The sequence below is a fragment of the Pangasianodon hypophthalmus genome, chromosome 3 (assembly GCF_027358585.1).
Source record: "Pangasianodon hypophthalmus isolate fPanHyp1 chromosome 3, fPanHyp1.pri, whole genome shotgun sequence".
NCBI classification, from domain to species: domain Eukaryota; kingdom Metazoa; phylum Chordata; class Actinopteri; order Siluriformes; family Pangasiidae; genus Pangasianodon; species Pangasianodon hypophthalmus.
Genome location: NC_069712.1, coordinates 19,942,727 through 19,962,125, shown reverse-complemented (window position 1 = coordinate 19,962,125; position 19,399 = coordinate 19,942,727). Strand labels below are relative to the sequence as shown.

Below are 19,399 nucleotides of genomic sequence, written 5' to 3'. Positions count from 1 at the left end.
GTAGTTTAATATAGTGATTAATAATAAATGAAGGACTACTGTGGTAACACTTGATTACTTACTGCTTATTTAGTAAGTACTTAAGCGTTAATTAACAAACCGTATTGTAAAGGATTATAAGCAAGGTAGACTAGCTAGCAGAGTGATGTTATTGTTAATATAATAGCTAACTGACGTTCAACTGAATAATATAATCTGCCAGAATTAATTTTCTTCATCAGGACTGTTACACTGTTGGAGGTGGTCTATGAGACTCTATGCTTTTCAGTGTATACAAAGTTTGGTTAATTGAAATAGCTACCCAATGAAGTAGGTTTGCTGTTAAGGCTTTTTTTAGGTTCCACCATGCAATCACAGCCGTGCTCATTATGGTTTATTTAAAGATTTGTGATTTGTGTCTTGTTATTCAGGGACTGGATACTCAAAATAGAGCAGTCATTGTTACTGATTACATTTTTCGCTTCATTGCCAACTTTTCTGTTTGTCCCTGGGACAACAGGACGTTTTTCATTTCACACTTGCTGTCAGGTTACATCAGTTCAGCTATAAAGCAGGCAGTATAGCCAACAGTCTTTATTTTTTCAGTCAGAGAGGCTTTTCTGTCTGATGTTTTTCAAATTTGCATGGAGTTACTATTGGACAGAATTATGGACTTGCCTTCATCCAAAAGGATATCTGCAATGCTTCCTTGAAATTGTCAAAATAACATATTAGACTTATCCTGATAATGGAGAGTGAAAGCTTTTATCTTTGAAGTGTACAAATGATGCTCCATCATGCTTCCTACAAAGACAGCTGCCTTTTGAATGCAAGGCAGGAAACATGACTATCAACTGCTGAGGGTTTGCAATATGGACACACAGGCCATGTAAGACAGGAAGGACTGCATTTAAACAAACTCAGAAAATAAGCACGTGCTTAAGGGAATATTTAGATATATTTATCAGGAAAGCTTCAGAGCAGTGCAGTAGTGTGTTCTGTATGTGGTTTTTCAGTGTGTGGCTGTTGTTTGTTGCTGACCAGAGCTGAAGCGCAGCAGTGTTTGCTGACACATAGCCTGGAGACACATTCAGCCCAAATACAGACAGGAGGCTATGCAAATGTTAGACTCCAACAACAACAAAAAATGGGTGTCACCTCTTTTTCTTCCTCTGTTTTGTTATTCTCACATTGTATGCTGAAGTCTAAAACACTCATGATGCAGTTCTTACATTTTCATATGGCAGCTTTATTTTTCAAGAAATTACAATTATATTATATTAGAAACAAACCCTGCCCACTTGCCAACACCATGTCCTTTTTTGTGTCCCAAGAAGCGGATTGGGGGGAAAAAAAGGAAAGAAATATGGCTCCTGCATATCAAATACACAGAAGGTTTCATTTTTTGAGCGGTGCTTCATTTTCCATTGGCTGCTGTTAGATTGCCACATCCACGGGCACTGGCTCCGGGAGGCCATGCAGCCAAGTGTCTGTGTTTTAAATGCTTTTTTTTGCCGTTGTGTTAAAGTGGATAATGACATCCATAAGCTGAGAGAAATTATGCCATCCAATATATATTAGTTGTGTGACTAATTCTTGTGGACCTTCTTTAAGAAACAAGCATGTCTTTTTTTTTCTTTTCTAAGGCTTCCTCAACGCCACTGTGTTGCCAGATTATTAAGTACCTAGTAGCGTGTGGCGCCTCAATCTTGCTGTTGAGGTCTTGGGATTGTTTAGGCCACTGAAGCAATAACAATTTGCTCTCATTTTCCTGGAGCCATTCAGCAACAACATGAGCTGTGTTATACGATACGTTATCCTACTGGAAGTATCCGTCTGAGTGTGGATAAACTGTAACCAACCGTGAAAGGGGTGGTGTTGCTCAGCAACATTGTTGAGGTACACTGTGCTGTTCAGGTGGTATTCAGTGTGTATTAACGTCATAATGTTACATTAAGGAAAACATTCCCCACATCATCACACTGCCATCTCCTGCCTGAAGTATTAGTCACACTAAACAGGAAGCTCCATGGAATCATGTTGTTCTCAAACTGATCCTCCATCAGTGCATCATGATGCAAAAGGATTCATTTGACAAGTAAAAAATTTCCAGTCCTCAGAGTTCCAATTCCGACACAAGACGTGCCTTCTTACCCTTTGCTGCTGGCCTTTGACAGTTGTAGCTGGTAAATGGAGGATTTTGAGATCACACCCCACTGTTGATTTGTGGCTGTGGCATGTCTGCTTGCTTGCACAATTATCACCATTCACCTTTGATCTACACAATGTTTTTGTCCATAGGATCTCTAATCTCTCGTAGTTGTTTTGCATTTCACACAAATTCTCTATAAACCAACTGTGCATGAGAAGCCTGGACTAGATCCACTTGTGAAATGCTTTTCTGTCACATCTAGCAACACCAATCATGCCACGATAGCCACCTTGGTCACGCATTTAATATATTCCACTCAGTGCTTATCTGATCAGTAACTGGTGCTGGTCTGTTAGATTTACCACACATCACAGTCACATGACATATAGCTTGTTGGAACGTTTCATTTGTGTGAAGATGGGGGGTGGGTTAATGGAACAAACTAGCAGTTCAGTGTAAACTCTTGTGTTTTATCCCAGCACGTGTGGTCTACAGAGCATTTCTTTAAAAGAAAAGTGATTTTCCACTCATAATTCACTGAAAAGGTCAAATACATGGCAGTTCAGTAAGTCTGAGGTTAAAGCAAAGGTGCGTAATTTGCAGACATCACTGAAGACAAAAATCATGACTAACAAGAGAGGATATCACTAATGATAAATGAATATTTTCTACACATTACAAAAATAAAGTACATCATATTATTTAAACATCCCTGCGATTCCATCGATAAAGTGTCTTCCTGTGAAGAGTCATCATCACCACAAACACTAGTGTATGATTACAGCTCTCGAATGAGACACTCATCACTGTGCTTTGTCCCTTATACATGCTGCAGAACTGACCTGATTCGTCAATACAGATGTACCAAAATCACTGTATCTGAAAAAATAGGTATTGAAATAATAATGATTAGGGACTATATGATAAACCACAAAGTTATGTAAGATTTTTGCACTTCAAAGTGTGTTCTTTTTTTCTTTTTCTTCTTTTTTTTTTTTTTTTTTTTTTTACACAGGCCTTCATAGAAAGTTTTATACATAGACATACACACATACATACACACACATTTACACTCTCTTTACTCCAGTTCAGTCTCAAGTATCAGTCATAGAACTGTGCTCATAAAATAAATCACTACTTCACATTGTGGGCTGGAAACTTGGGTCGCAGTCTTTTTGGATGGTTCTCTCTTTTGTGCTCTTATATTTATTTGTCTATTTTCTCACCAGAGGGATTTGATGAAAAGCCTCACACACTGTCCCAACCCAACTCCATGCTGCTGAGCTGTGATTGGCTGGCTTGATTCTAGAAATGAAGAGCCAGCACCAGGATGAGGGGGAGAAAAGCTGTCACTGCCAGGTCAGTGCATCCAGGGCTGCTGTCATACAGATCAGGTAATGGGAGGGTAGAGTCACTCAGTAGTCTGTCTCTCTCGTTCATCTGTGTGAGAGAAAAAGGGACAGAGAAACACAGAGAGAGGAGGGCATTTAGCTCCATGATGCATAAGAGTTTGCATGTCTCTTCATGTCATTTTTGTTTGTACTGACATTCTGTCTGTTCTGTGTGCCTTGTCTCCTCTCGTTTCTTTTTTCAGTTTCTTTGTCTACCTCCTTTTATTTATCATCACGCCCACAGTTTTACCCTCTGGTCATGTATCTTGCATCAGTAGAGTAACTTGCGCAGCAGGAATTGACCTACATAAACCTCAACCTCACACACACACATACACAGACAGAAACCGCAGCACATAGAACCTCCAGGTGATAGATAATTTGTTTACCTGGGTGGGTATTTGTGGATGGAAGATGTTCTGCTGGCTCTCCACATTAACTGAGATGGTGGTAGTGGTTATGGTGCTGGTAGCTAGGCGTTGATTGGGAGTGTTGTTCCTTGGACTGGCTGCTCCTGGCTGGTTAGCTGCTGATTTGGAGTCAGTGTCATTGCCAAAGGCGAGGATAGCATTTTCTGTTTTGAGGAATGTAAGAGGAGAAAAACACGGCTTTAGATTTTGTCTTGCTTCGGTTAGCTCTCTGTTTAACCTGTGTTTCTTTGTCATGCCTCTCTGAACACCAGGCTCAGGATGCACTGTTTTCCAACAAAAGCTTTCAGAATATCTAGAGCACAGTGAATGAACAACAGATCAATAATCAGTAGAAAAGTGGTGTCACTAGCACAGAATGTCCTGTGTGGAGATGGGTATGTATGAATAGGTTTTGCTTTTATGTGGAATATAATAAGCTGTCTACAGCTAAATAAATTAAGGATGACATTCCCTTTCCTATTGTCCTAAAGTCATGTGACCACTAATTGACTGCTTTCCCATTCTGTCAGAGATGACCAGAGAGTGCTGTCTAAGTTGTGCCATACTGACTACATCTATAATAAACTTATTTCAGATGATTTTGATAGATTTTGATGCAGAAATAACATTTAACACCTGACAGTTTGGTGCTGCAACAGCACACAGTAGTAGACTACTCAGTCTGGTGATAGCTTGCCAAGACAACCTTCTGATGCACATACACATACTCTGTAACAGACTCTTAAAAACATATGACTGAAGCTGCACTGTCTTCAGATATATATCATAATTAGAGACAGTATGAGTAGAGACAGACCATATGAATAGTAAAGACATTAGCAGAATTCAGATTCTTACTGTGACACATGAACTTTTTAAATTATTTATGCCATTTTTGTAGATTTCATCAGCCATTTCAAATCCATGTTTGAAAGGTCATGTTGTCTGTTTATAGTATATGGGTATCCCCATTCTCATAGATATGAGACTGAAAATAAGTGCCTGGGAGCGTTGCCAAGATGGCCACTGAGTGGACAGAACTTACTACAAGGACCCTGGCATAATGCATAACTCGGGGGAGTTCATCCACTGACGGCAGGAGCCTCTATAGATATTTACTCTTCACAGCACTGCCTGATTTCACAAATGAGCTGAGCTCCTCAATAAAAAAGGAAATGTTGTGAGTGGAATCAGGAGGTGGAGTGAGTGCAGGGCTGGAATGAATAAGCACTCTGGAGTATTTTGTCCCAACAAAATGAAAATGATTGCTGGCATCGCGAAATCCTCTGGTGCACAACATTGCACTGTGTCAGCAACACAGAGGGATTTCACACTTACAAAGAAACTGGTCCATTATTTGTCCATTATTATATTATTTTATTAAGTAAATGGTTGCACATTCCAGTGTTCAGTAAGGGAATGCAGCATGTGTGATCTGACAGCTGAGTGTGAAATGCTGAAATGAGCCAGTAGTGAATAAAACATTACTGGATTCTAATTCAAGTGATGTGCTTAGCTGTTCTGGTAACATAGAGATCTCATATATTTTCCCTTTCTACTGAAATAAATCACTTACACACAACTTATTTCCAACAGGCTAATGTTTTAAAGTGCCTATTTACACAGGTGAAAATATAATTGGCCACACAGTACAGTTTTTTATTCCCTTAAACATAAAAATAATGTGTATACTTAACAGAATTGGCGCATTTTTATCTAGCAACATTAGCCAACACAACACTGTCCTGTGTGATCATCTAAGTAGCTAACTTAACTAATACTACCTCCAACAGTAGATATTTGACTTTAGTTTGCTGACAAGCTAGCTAAATTTAGGTGACGTTTTATAACCTGTAGCTAGGTCTCAAGCTGGTGGTTATGGCGTGATAGTGAGAGACAAAGCTACAGGATGGGAATTGGTGATGACTAAATTGGGAGAAACAGAGAGACTAGTATTAAGACCATGTGGCTACACACGTACACACCATTCCAATCTAATCCCTATGTAGAATAAAGAATAAAGGGTGAGGTGCCATGCAGAGGAAAGTGATGATTTTGAGTGTATTCATATTATAAAGCTACAATGCACTTGTTTTGTTATTATCTCATCATTTATGTGTAATGGTCTCAATGGCCAGAGTGATAACGTCACACTGATGATGGTGGTCAGTTAAGTTGTACACCTGTGAGCTGTATGCCTCTAGGGAAGCTGGGCACTGAGGTTCAGTCTCAGTGAATTTTCAAAACCTAAGCTGCTTTCTGCGCTGATCTTTGCTTTTCTCCTCTTTGCAACTCTCTGACTCTTTGCACCATTAGTTTTACTGCAGGGAGCCAAATTACGCGCAATTACTGAGGCATCAGAGTCAGCTCTTAGACTCAAACCAATACACACTCACTCTCTCACAAGCCAGAGCCTCTGACAATGTGTGTGTCTGTGTCTATGTGGGTGTGTGTGGGTGGGTGTGTGTGTGTGTGAGAGAGAGAGAGAGAGAGAGAGAGAGACGGCAGTGAAGAGTGCACCTGGAGCAATTAAAATACAGTAGCAGACATGTCAGAAATAGAGACTTGCTGGAGAGCAGGAGTTCTCAGGGCTGGTATCTGTGATCACTTCTCACTATTGCCTCTGAGTTAGCACTACTGCAAGCAGCCAAGCTACACTGTTTCATACCACTGAGCTGTGAGCCAAAACTTCTAAGTGAAAAATGCTTTGTCACTGCTTCTGTGTGTCACTGCAAGGACAGATAAGTGTGACCTCAACAATAGTTTTCTGTGCTGGTTATGAAGTTTGGAGTAAGCTTCATAAAAGGTATGTGCTCGACAAATATAAAAGATCTGCTGCAAGGGCTTGGTGCCAGATACCACAGCACACCTTCAGAGGTCTTGTGGAGTCCATGCCTCAAAGGGGTCAGAGCTGTTTTGGCAGCACAAGGGGGACCTACACAGTATTAGGCATGTGGTTTTAATGTTATGTCTGATTAGTGTATATAGACAATAAACAATTCAGTTCGCCTTAATATGTTAAAAATAACTCTTGATTCACAAGATTCCAGAGTAAGATGTCTCTGAACTATGTTTTAAATTTTGTGCTAAAATGTGGTAGCATTTACTTTAAGAAGGACTTGTATTGATGATTTTGTGCAAAAAGAATAGTCTTTTTTCTTCCTGTGTTACTTCCTTATTTACATAACCCAATCCTTGGGGCCAGTGATATAGGACATTTTGCTGAGTTATTCTATATTATGTTAACTGAACGTTTGGGTCGTTAATGCAACGTAACATCTGGGTTGCCTTTAGAATCCAGCATTTGGTTTAATTCTACTGCTGGAACATCACAACAACCTAGCATTTGGGTTAGATTTACTGCTGCAATGTTACTGGATAGAACACTAAGCTGCTGAGGATTCTCAACAGGCAGTCATGGAGTGCACGGCTGACATAAAATCGGTGAGTACCTTATTTCCCAGCTTATGTTTTCTCTGAGTTGTATTAGCTAGGATTGCTTGAATTTACTCAAATTTAGCATAATTTTAGCTAGCTAGCATCAGCTAGCTAGCATCTGACTTCATCTATCACACATGTTCTTTGCTTAGTATTTTGTCATTTTTAATTGTGTGTTGTTCAGATGATTATTAACCATTTATACTTATATAAAAAAGCATTTGATCATTTAAATTCTATTTCTATGCATGTACATGTAAAATTACATAGTGTATGTGTGTACCCTGCTTAAAGTAATGCAAAAATATTGTATTGGTAAAATATATTTTAAAATAATAATATAATAATTGCTCCTAGTTGTGAATGAATGGATGGTGCTACATGATGGACCTTGTGTGTATGTATTCATGCCCAGTGTTCCCCGGATAGGTTCTGGATCCCCTGCATCCATGACTAGGACAAAGTGGTAAGTAAATATAAATGAATGATTAAATCCCCCATCTGCATCATAAATACTTATAAATAGGCTGAACAACCCAGAAATACAGAAATAAGGGGGAAGATGACCTGTAGCTGGTCATATTGAACCAATACATAGGATTCTATACATAACCCAACAGTGTGCAGTCACATTAATCCGACATGTGTTCTGCTGTATATACTGGCCCAGCACTAGGCTATAAAAATGACGCAAATTGGGTTACATTTATCCCATTTTTAGAGTGCTGTTTTTTAGTTAAACAACATACTGTACATAGGCTTAGTATTTAGTATGTAGGTTTCCTGTAATCACATGACAGCTGACAGCCCGGCAAAGTGCTTCCTCTGAGACATCTAAATCTGTTGCTCACGTGACAACATAAGTGCAACTATCCATCTATTTACATGAACAGATAGACATCTGGGATCAACTGGTGTTGCACTAATCAACAGCGCGAGAGGAAAACAGTGCCATCCTTCCCTCCAAGACAGCAGGCTCAATTATACATCGTCAGGCTTTAAGCACTCAGACACTTTATATAGAAAGCCTCTGATGGCTTTTCAAGCCTTATAGAATGCAGGTCCAGATGATATTCTTAACTACATTACAGACATTGGAATAAGGCTTGAACAACCCAATGTGTAGCCCATGTTCTTGAGGGCTGAATAATTATTAAAGTCACATCACATCTGTGAAATCTATTTGATTCCAATGCCTCCACCATAATTCAAGGGGAAAACTGTGATGTGCACTGTTTTTAAATAGACTATGAAAATATTTGTCAGTTCATATTTAGGCCCAATACTTGAAAGAGCCAGTAAACTGTGTCAGTGGCCCTTTAAGCTTAATTGCGTCTGTGTGGCTTAGTGAAGTCAATCACTTGGCAAGTTTGTGCTACGGTACACTCCTGGGTAAAAAAAAAAAAATGGGCCAAACCCAAAACGGCAAAGTATTAAGCTTTTTATGGTCTTAACAACAAATCATTGATCAGAAAATTAGCAAGAATTAAACAAATAGATAAAGGAAGTTAATATGGGAGAGCTTTTCCCTTTGATTTCTTTAAATGTCTAAGCCTGCATCAGGTGTGGCAGAAAACCAAATAGTGATTAATCTTTTAAGAAAAGAAAACATCCCAGAAGATATTTTTGGAAAATCTTCTACACCCAGACATGTTTTAGTTTGAATTTTAGGGGTCTATGACTGTTTCAGGAGTGTATGACTGTATGTGATTAGTGATTTTGTTATGGCATATTTAGATCATTATGCTTATGAAGAAGGTACTCACTTAGACAGATGTTTTCATGGAAATTAATTAAGAAGTCATAGCACTGCTCCCTGTGATTCCCACTGGCTGCACATGAACACCACGGCCCCACATTAGATGTGGAGTTATCCACATAGTTTGGAGTGATAGTGGTTCCTGCAGAAGAAGTCAGAAAGAGAGAAAAGAAGTATATTTAATGATCATTTAAAAAAATTAATAAATAAAATAAAAGCAAACCCATTTCTTCTTAGTCAGAATATTCATGTCTGTGTAGTCTGTAATGGAACGTTTTCCTCCATCTGACGGGTCTGAAATGTTCCAGACACTGCACACACTGTCTGCACACACTGTGTGCAGGCGTCTCTGTAGAGAGACTCCTGTTCCTCATGCTTGCCTTTCAGAAACCCAGTTTGCAGTGATTTTACACATTGTTAGACAATCATTTTATCTACTACTCCACCATCACAGCTGTAGGGATGCTGAAAGGTTCAGAAAATCTTTACATTCACACCTTTATACGATGTGTGTGGGTGTGAGGCCCAGAGACTGAGAGACAGAGACAGAAGGAAGGAAAAAAATGACTACATTGTGTACATGTTTTTCTGCTATCCACTGTGAATTGTCTGCATGGATGTCAACTAGAGATTGTAGTTTTTTCTAGACATTTCCAGCTCTGTGAGATGTGTGCGAGCGTTTTCTGTGGGGAATAAAAATGCCGCTGTTGTACTCATTGTCTGTGTGAAGAAAGACTTGACTGTAGCTGAAAGGGGGGAAAGTGGAAGTACTGCACTTTGGTGCTTTTGTGGCCTGAGATGGACTTGTTTAAAGACATTGATTTCCTTTGTCCCAGAACACAAAAGTGTAACATCTGCACAGCACACCTCACAACATACCACTTTAATGCTAAAGAACTAGGCCATGTGTCTTTTCTCTACTTTTCCTTACATCTCTTTCCCTATGTCCTTGCCTTTTCCACTTCTCAGACTATACCTTCCTGCTTAAACATCACAATAAACCGTATATACTCAATGGTAGAAGTCACCTAGCTAAGGTGAACGAATAGCCTTTAAAGTGTGTTTGTCTGAAGTGTTGTTTGTGTTTGTTGTGTTTTAGTGATTCTCTCTTTAAATTTTACATTCTCACCTATTAGACCAGTGTAGGCAATGAGGCAGGCCCCATAGTTCTCTTGCTGGCAGCCGCTGGCAGTGAGCTCTGAGGGCTGGCAGTCATGCTTGAACTGGGCCCAACGAGATCTGGGGGAATCATAACAACACATCCATCATCCAACCAGCCAGCACATTCCTCCATTACACACACACACACACACACACACACACACACACACACACACATACACACACAAGCATGCTTCCCACTTTTGAGTGAGGTAGTTGGAGGTAGTTTGGGTCACACCAGGCTCAATTTCTTGGCATCAACATTCCCCAAATATGCAGACAGTAGAAACATGTGCCAATGAAAAAGCAGTCATTTTGATCTACAAAATCAATTAACTACATAAAAGGAGACACACTGCTTTTTCTTTTATATCACATCTGTGGAGTCCTGTTGAAACCAGCTGCCACTGGACTAAAGGTGGGTGCCAAGATTGATCTGCCCTAGTATACTCTAACTTATCCACTCTCTGTTTCTCTCTCTACTTGCAAACACACACACCTTCTGATTTGTTGGGCCTTCTCTTTGTCATCAGCCACATGGCAGGCATTAAAAAACTGGTGGAGAGCTGCCATTGCTTCCAGACATTTAACCAGCCAAGAGAACTGAGTAACGGAAATCAGCCGATTGATTAAAGGGGTTGTCCCTAAGTCCTGATTGCGTATGATAATGAGATGGCTGTGGCAATAAGTGCACATGCTGTGTGATGTGGTGTGTCTCATGCATGCCAGTGGCCAAGAGTAGTAGAACTGTGATCAATAGGAGAGATAGATGAAAGTGTTTTTGTTTGTGACATGAAGAGTGTGTGAGAGAGAAGGATAGGGAGCTGAGCTCTCATTTTCAACTCCACTGAGAGTCTTGTGAAGTGACTTTTGCTGTCAGTGTAGTCCCTCTCTGCCCCACTCTAATTTACTAGCTAAGTACCACATCTTCTTGAACAGCCCCATACCACAAAATGGCTGAAAAGCAATAAGCAGAAGGATGTTTATTCACTACACCATTTCCCTTAACTGAAACTGGGGCTGTGGGACTGATAAATATTATGTCAAATAGCATGTCAAAATTTTATGGCTCTACACTACATCCAAAACTGCCATTACTATCCTACACAGGTTTTGCTTGGCACCGTTTAAAATGATATTAAGAATTTTTAGCCATTAAATCATCCATCATTGTTTGATGAAAATAAATGAAAGTGATCTTAGTATTGCATGGATTGCATACTCACTTGCACACAAGGTCATCCTCGCAGGTGCTGAGCTGAGCCAGGCAGTTGGGTTTTTCTCTTTCCTCATATGAGCATGCAGGGACGATGGTCTGGCGACGCCGCTCAGAGCATGCTGTGTCTGAGCACGGACAGAACAGCAACTCGTGTGTGTAGTCAGGTGGCACACGGTCAAAGAACTTTCGCAGGGCTTTGTTGCAGCGCGCACGATTACAAGACCCCGCTCTCACTGATGGGGCAATGCAGGCTGACACATACTCTGTGCGCAGCTTCTGGCATGTATCATCCACATTGCAGGCTTTAGCCGCATCCAGACAGTGATTCACTGTCGCCATACCCGCATCGGACTCTGCAGGATAGGGTGAAGAAGGAGAAGCAGAGGCATCAATCATTTGGCTCATTTATGGAACATGGAGGTGAGATTCTGTGAGTAAGCATGTCAACATACAGTATGAGTGCACAAGCTCTCTTGGCACAAGGGTTTTATTCATGAAAAATGGCAACACTGATGTGGATGTGTTTTTTTTAACCCCAAAATTGGCTATGACAAATCATATTTGATGGCGTTATTAATAGCAGAAAGCAGCATGGCAAAATGTGTGTTAAAATGTCGTTCATCAGTAATTTAACTTGCTAATCAGTGTTAGCTGTGCAACATATGTGGAGAAAAAGCTGTCCACCAAAATGATGACTTGAAGGACTATGGGGCTCAGGGTGCCATTTGGAAACTTGTGGGTTTTTCTCTGGACAAAACTTTTCAGTAAATCATGAGCAGGAACAAATTTTAATATCACTTAGTCTGCTATAGGATTTTATGCCCACACTAGTCCATCTATGTATATATAACATATAACTTTTCAATTGAACTGGCAAACTGATTTGTGCAGCAAATGTATAAAGCCAAATTTATGCTAAAAGTATTAAACAAAATTACATGATCTGCGAGTAAAATATTAAGCATCATATTTTAATACTACTTAATAGTTTATTTATTCGGTCATTTTGGTTTATGAATTTTGCCAGTGCATTTTTTTGCTTCTGAATGCTTTTTTTTTCTTGCAGCTGGAATCATTTTTTGTTTCTATGTTTTTGGCACATTTTGGCACATGTATACACCTACAAATAAAGATAGCACCTAATCATAAAATAAAAGCGTGATTGTATTAATCACATAATCATTTTACATCATATGAAGTTTGTTAATTGTCTGATAGTCTGTTTATGAAAAAGTAAATAAAATAAAAATAAATAGTACCAAATGCATTGCATTTGAGAGATGGATCCTATAGCATGTGATTACAGTCACCTTCCTGTTCAAGTCTAATCGTCCAACTCAGTCCGATGGGTCTGCAACGTTGAGTGACACAACCTGGATCACTGCCTGTGGTGTCAGAAGACATGTCTTTCCCCATTCCAGCTAACCAATAAACAATTTAGGTGTATGGCTTCTTCTAAGACCTGCCTACCTGGGAAAATTGCAACATCCAAATTTGAATCATCTCATTTTGTTTAATACTTTTGGCACATTATTGACTCCAAATGTACAAAAGTTTCTATCTAGTTTCACAACGCCTACAGAGGAACTGTCCAGTGCTGAAAACTAACTCCATGAAAAACATCAATCTGCTTACTGTTAATATGATACCACTGCTAACCTTCATAATCATAGCTCTATAGCAAAATAAATTACATAACTGTGATTACACTATATCTAAAAGCCTAGAACATTCTTAAAGTATATCTACCTTTGGACAAAAACAAGAAAACTCATGCCATATTAAAGAGTTTTTGAGAAGTAAACTGTTTCTTGGGAAGTTTATTTGTAGCCTGTAGATGACAGAACTCAGGAGCGTTTATCAGTTGTCTGGCACTGTGGTCTTCACATTTGAAGGAAGTGAGTCATGTGGTTGATGACTTATGAACTAGTTCTGCAGTGGCAGGAGACATTTCTCTGCAGCCTTTCTGTCCAGCTGCTTTTTGTGGATGCATCAATATCAAAAACACTCCTTCACTGCAGACACAAGCATGCTGCAGTCAGAAAGGCAAGCTAAGGTAAATCATTGAGGTGAAGAGTCTCAGTCTTTCACAAGCCTTTCTGCTCTGCCTTCATATCGTTACTGAGGTTTGTAAAAAGTGGAAACCAGAGTGTAGTGCTGCATGTGGTACCTCATTACCCTGAGTGAAATTGTAGGAATTCTTTTTTGCACATACATACAAAACCCTTTTTCCATTTAACATGTTTTTTCAAGGTGTTGCTGAAGCCATTATTGAGGCTGTTTTTGCTGAACATATATAACAAATTTAACACTTACACCACCTGATGTATACCCCAACTTACTTTTTTTCTCAGATACTGATCATGATATCACCATAAAAAATGGAGGCACACAACTATCAAGACAGAGAGAGAGAGAAAACTCCTCTCTTCTGAACTTTCCTGTGGAATTAAATCAAGCCTCAATCAAATAGTATCGGTGCTGAAGTGAATCATATCAGATCAGTAGTGAATTGAAGTGTATCGAGTCATTACTTGTTTAACTGTATTGGTTTTGCATTATACTGTATACCTTGTAGCGAGATAGAGGGAGAGTCACACCCATAATATAACACAACAACCATCTCAAATCCCCTTACACACTATTAATGAATATAGGATGTGGTTAGCTATAAGGGGATGTCAGTCCTCCATGGCCTGTGTGCTGCTAATGAATAGAACATGAGTAAGAATAAAAATTGAATGAGTCTGGTCTCTGTATCAGGGAGAACATCCCAGCTGAGACTGCTTCTGCTGCTGCTTCATTTTTCATGGAAGACTAATGTAGACCATTGAGACAGACTGCTAGCATTACTGCTATAGAGCTCTGCTTATCATTCTCTCTTGCATCATTTTTCTCCCATCCTTCTGCTCAATCTCCTCCATCTTCTGACTCCCCTTTATAGAATTTCCTTTCTCTGATCAATTTCTTCTTCTTCTTCTTCTTCTTCTTCTTAATTCAGACTTTATTTACATCTCTCTGAATGTGAAGTTGTCTTTACTATGCCATACACAAATGCTCCACCTGTCACACTGACAACTGTATGGAGTCCCCCTCCCTATGAGTAAAAGTTAACTGCTGTTTGGAACAGAATATCATTTCATAAACTGGAGCCATTGCTTTTCTTTTTCTCTGTCACTGACATTTATGTAAACAAGTATAAGTATCACGGTAGCGCTTTCCAGCAACAGTACATGAATAATCATGCACTTGAATTAATACTTACTTAAACATGAACTAATGATGAGTTAAGGCATATACTAATCACGAATTAATGAAGAGCTAACCTTAACTATGACACGAGTCTTATGAATTCATGCATGAATAATGACCACCTTAATACATGTTAGTACATGTTTGTTAGTTAATGTATTAATTAACACATAGGGGTAAACAAACTCAAATATGGTCTATAAGATAGAATATGAATTAAACGTGCATAATTTCAAATTGTTTATATAATTTGCCATAAGCAGCTGCGTACACAAACATCATTGGATGGCGCTGGATTACTTTCATAATTTACACTGATCCTCCTTATCGAATGTAGAAAGACACACAAATAATAAACACAACTAATAATAATCTTAGCATGTTTTGCATCATTCTTCATCATTCTCAGATTAAAACACCAGAAAATAATCTATAGAACACTGGTCTTAAATGTTAGCATCTGCTAAATGAATAACCCAGAGCACCAGAGCACGTACTAGTACTACAGAGGGATTTGAATAGAAATGGATGGAGAATGACATAAAACAAATTGAGATTAAATTATGGGTGTTTTGGGTATTATTAGTGTGTCTTTCTACATTCGATAAGGAAGATCAATGTAATTTATGAAAGTAATCCAGCGCCATCCATTGATGTTTGTGTACACAGCTGCTTATGGCAAATTATATAAACAGTTTGAAATTATGCACGTTTAATTCATATTCTTTCTTATAGAGCATGTTTGATTTTGTTTACCCCTACATGTTAATTAACACATTAACTAAAAACATGTACTAACATGTATTACGGTGGTCATTATTCACACATGAATTCATAAGACTCACGTCATGATTAGTATATGCCTTAACTCATCATTAGTTCATATTTAAGTAAGTATTAATTCAGTTATTAGTGCATGATTATTCATGTACTATTATTGTAAAGTGTTACCAGTATCGCAATATATTAATGATGAACAGATGGTGAAATCAACAAAAACCTGCCCACGCGGTTTCATTTAGGAGCTGCTGTTAGACGTTTTGTACATTCGCAAAGGCAAACAAATACACAACTTATAGGTCTTTACATTTGACCTTAAGCAGCGCTAAAACATAAATCCTAAAAAAAAAAAAAAAAAAAAACATTTTCTGCAGCACCACTTTCAGCTATTTCAGCTGTTCATTTTAGCTAAAATTCAGTATTACGAAATATTTCATATTCAGAGTTGACCTACATTTATAGATAAACCCGTCTTTTGCTGTGGCCGTTTTTTTTAATCTTGGGGGTAAAGTGTTCATAGGTTGCTCCCTTTGAGAATGATCATTTTGAAGGGCCCTTCAAAGTAAATGCTTTTCATCACTTCAGTTTGGAACAACCCTCCAAATGACAGCTGTGGGCAGTTCCCCTACGAAGTGCCCTGTGTAGGATTCATCACTTCCATTTGGAAAGCCCTCTTCAAGAGTCCTCCTCTTTCTCTTCCTTCTTCTTCTTCTTCTTCCTCTTCTTTTTCATTACAAGTCATTTTCTATCATTCTCTCTCACTCAGTCACAGAGGAAGCCCTGCTGTATTGTGCGCAGAGAGGACTGTAATCAGAGAGCGGTTTGGCAGCATTTCATTTTCATCCATCATTACTGGAGTTTTTCCTGCATAGGCCACTGATCAATACACTGCTGATCTTCCTCACACCAGCACTCATTACTCTGCTACAGGCACTTGTTCTGTCTGTGGAGCTCACTGTCTGTATCATAGCATCACACAACCTACAGCCTACCTTGTTCCAGCCTTAACTGACACACACATATACACAAAGATGTAACTGTGCAGTGCAAAGAAGAATATTCGTGCTATTGTGTGGGCCTTTCTCACTGAGTAATAAAACTAAAAAGACCCCATTACCACAATATTTCTTTCACATTAACTAAGCAAGTGTTGTAAACTGTATTTCAAAATATAGTGTATGTTTCATCAGTATAATGGGCTCTAAAATGCCTTCGGCACCCATGTTACTGTCCCAGTGTCCCTCTCTCAGTGTGCAGCGCTGTTCCCAGCACAGTGAGCGCTGCTTGCACTTGTTCTGTGTTTTCCATGCGCTTTTATTTATATTTTGCAATATGCCTTCATTTTTGTTCTAGTCTTGTCTTCGTCCCCATCATTGATCCGTTTGCTGTTTACACTTCATTGGTTTGCCTGTGTAGATTATTTGAATCATTTTCCCTAGTGATTTCACATTTTGTTCATTGTGTATGTGAAGGTTTTACAGCAGAATTTAAAGGTATTTCCTGAATGTTACAATTAAAATGACCATATTTATCACCAAAATGACGCCAGTGAACCACACATGACATGACATAACACCCTCACACATGTAAAGCTGAATTTCCAGAATTATCATCTGTCCATATTAGCAACTCCTTCCACACAAACCTGTGTGTGTCTAGGTGTGTGTATATATTAGTCATTTTTAAGTAAATGGAGTACGCTTGCTAAGTGTTTGTAGTGTTTGAAAGCTGCAAATCCTTAATGCCTGAATAGTCCACATTTAAATCACTACCATTACTGGCAGAAAATTAATCTTAGACCCTCAGTCCTATAAATTTTCTCTTCCCCATCATTTGCACTACAGGCGAAGTATTTCATATATGCCTTTACCAGCTCCCAGAGTATGTACAGTGTGTGTGTGTGTGTGTGTGTGTGTGTGTGGGTGGGTGTGCGTGTGTGTGTGTGTGTGTGTGTGTGTGTGTGAGGTTGCTGATGAGTAACTATCTCATTATGTTCTGCCCTCCAGGCCCATATAATTCAGCTCATGCCTCGAGCACCTACAACCCCAGACTGACAAACTGACAGTTTTATTTGTGTTTCTGTGCCGTGCAATAACATGTTTCTGTCTAAACTATGTTTTGAGCATTCGTCAGCGTAGTCATGGAAAGACAGGAAGATTAGAGACAATGGCAGGTGAAGAGACAGCATTTGGAGACAAACCTACAGCTCACCATGTCTCTTTCAATATTCAACATTCCCATTTTGCTTCTTACAGTCCACTATTTTCTCTTTTCATTTTTATGAACTCCTTAAACCCTGTAGGGTCCATCGACAGGTCCAGATTTACATACCTTACCCTCATCACTACTTACCTTTCCTGTTAGTTTCACAGAATAATTCATAGCATTGACTGAATACTATGCTTTTAGATTTATTTTTTGATATAATAAGCTGAGAGTTTTAATGATCACAAATAAACTTCTCACCTAAAAAACATATTAACAAAATGCGTGATAAGCACACAGCCATATGTCTTGGAACCAATTAGAGAAACATGAATATTTATACAACAAATTAACCTATAATACACAGAACAGGCAGATTTAATTGCAGGCTGATATGATTCAACATTCTTGACAGAGGGTTGCAAATCTGTTTTAGCTAGTGAAGATGTTCACACTGATTAACTGTGTGTTGTGTGCATATGTTTGTGTGTTTGTGTGTGTGTGTGTGTGTGTGTGTGTGTGTGTGTAAAATACATACCTGCAGCGATGGAAGCCAGGCGAACATAATCAAACCCTCTCTCCACAGGCTCATATGGGTAACTCTCTACAAGGTTCAATCCTACAAATGCACACACACACACACACACACACACACACACACACACACGTACAAGCTGGAACTTAATTACTCAGTAAAGTGGCTCTGGGCACATCATAGTTTACTGTATATGTATTAGTGATTTTGTCAATGTTTGTTTTGACCTGCGTGTGTGTTTACCGTGTATTACAGACTGCTTGAGGCTCCAGTAGATGCTGAGGCAGTTCTTCTCCCTTTTCATGCCACGTTTACACTGGCAGCGGTGGAGAGGACTGGCTAGCAGAGCGGTCACAGCGTTCTCGCAGTGGTTACGAGCCCCTGGCCCCAGCTTCACACTCCCCCCGCCTGCCACACACTGACGCAGAGTGCGTAGTCGTGGACTGCACGCTTCATCACTGGAGCATGAATCGCCTGCAGTCAGGCAGTCCCACTGCCCCGCCAACACCAGCCAGGGCACTCCTGCACACAGGAAATGGGCAATTACGCCACATCACACTGGCTCTACATATATCAGTGTTTACCACGCTCCATGAACCTGGAGCAATTACAGTAGAAATAAGCGCTGTGGTACATCTACATAATGCTCACATAATAATTATTATATAGGCATGGTTTGTTCTGGGGTAATAATAAACTCTAGACTAAAATGTGCAGTTTTGTTACACATCCATAGATGTTCAAGCCCTAAAGTCCACTCCAGTGCAATTTACCACCACCATCACCTAATGATAATTCAGGCCCCTGTGTTTTAAGTATCTGTAACACCTGGAAGCTAAAAACGTCCCAGTTTTTGAATGGCCTGCATAATCACCAGGCATGTCACCCTGGTGGCTCAGAACCACAGATTGTTGTAGCCTCTGAAATGGGATGAGACAGAAATCCACAGGCAAAAATCACACTGATCTTCTCTATGTGAAGAAATGGTGTTGGTATTAAAATCCAGAGCTATTGAGCATAATTAGCCTTTGTAATTTGAATATGCTGTATTATAAACACACTACAAAAAATGTTAAATAATAGAGTACAGTGACCAGAAAAAGAAATTGCCAATTTTA

The 19,399-nt window shown here is 39.3% G+C and overlaps 1 protein-coding gene across 1 annotated transcript in view; it reads right to left on the bottom strand.

Annotated features, from left to right (window-relative positions):
* Positions 1-1,204: 1,204 nt before the first annotated feature.
* gfra4a (GDNF family receptor alpha 4a) overlaps positions 1,205-19,399 on the bottom strand; it is an 88,002-nt gene continuing 69,807 nt past the window's right edge. The window contains exons 2-8 of the mRNA XM_026933276.3: positions 18,525-18,803; positions 18,285-18,365; positions 11,517-11,862; positions 10,259-10,368; positions 9,137-9,271; positions 3,912-4,096; positions 1,205-3,571 (exon numbers count right to left, since the gene is read on the bottom strand). Coding sequence (XP_026789077.3) covers positions 3,437-3,571; positions 3,912-4,096; positions 9,137-9,271; positions 10,259-10,368; positions 11,517-11,862; positions 18,285-18,365; positions 18,525-18,803 — 1,271 coding nt within the window. The 3' untranslated portion in view covers positions 1,205-3,436. The remainder of the gene's footprint in view (positions 3,572-3,911; positions 4,097-9,136; positions 9,272-10,258; positions 10,369-11,516; positions 11,863-18,284; positions 18,366-18,524; positions 18,804-19,399) is intronic.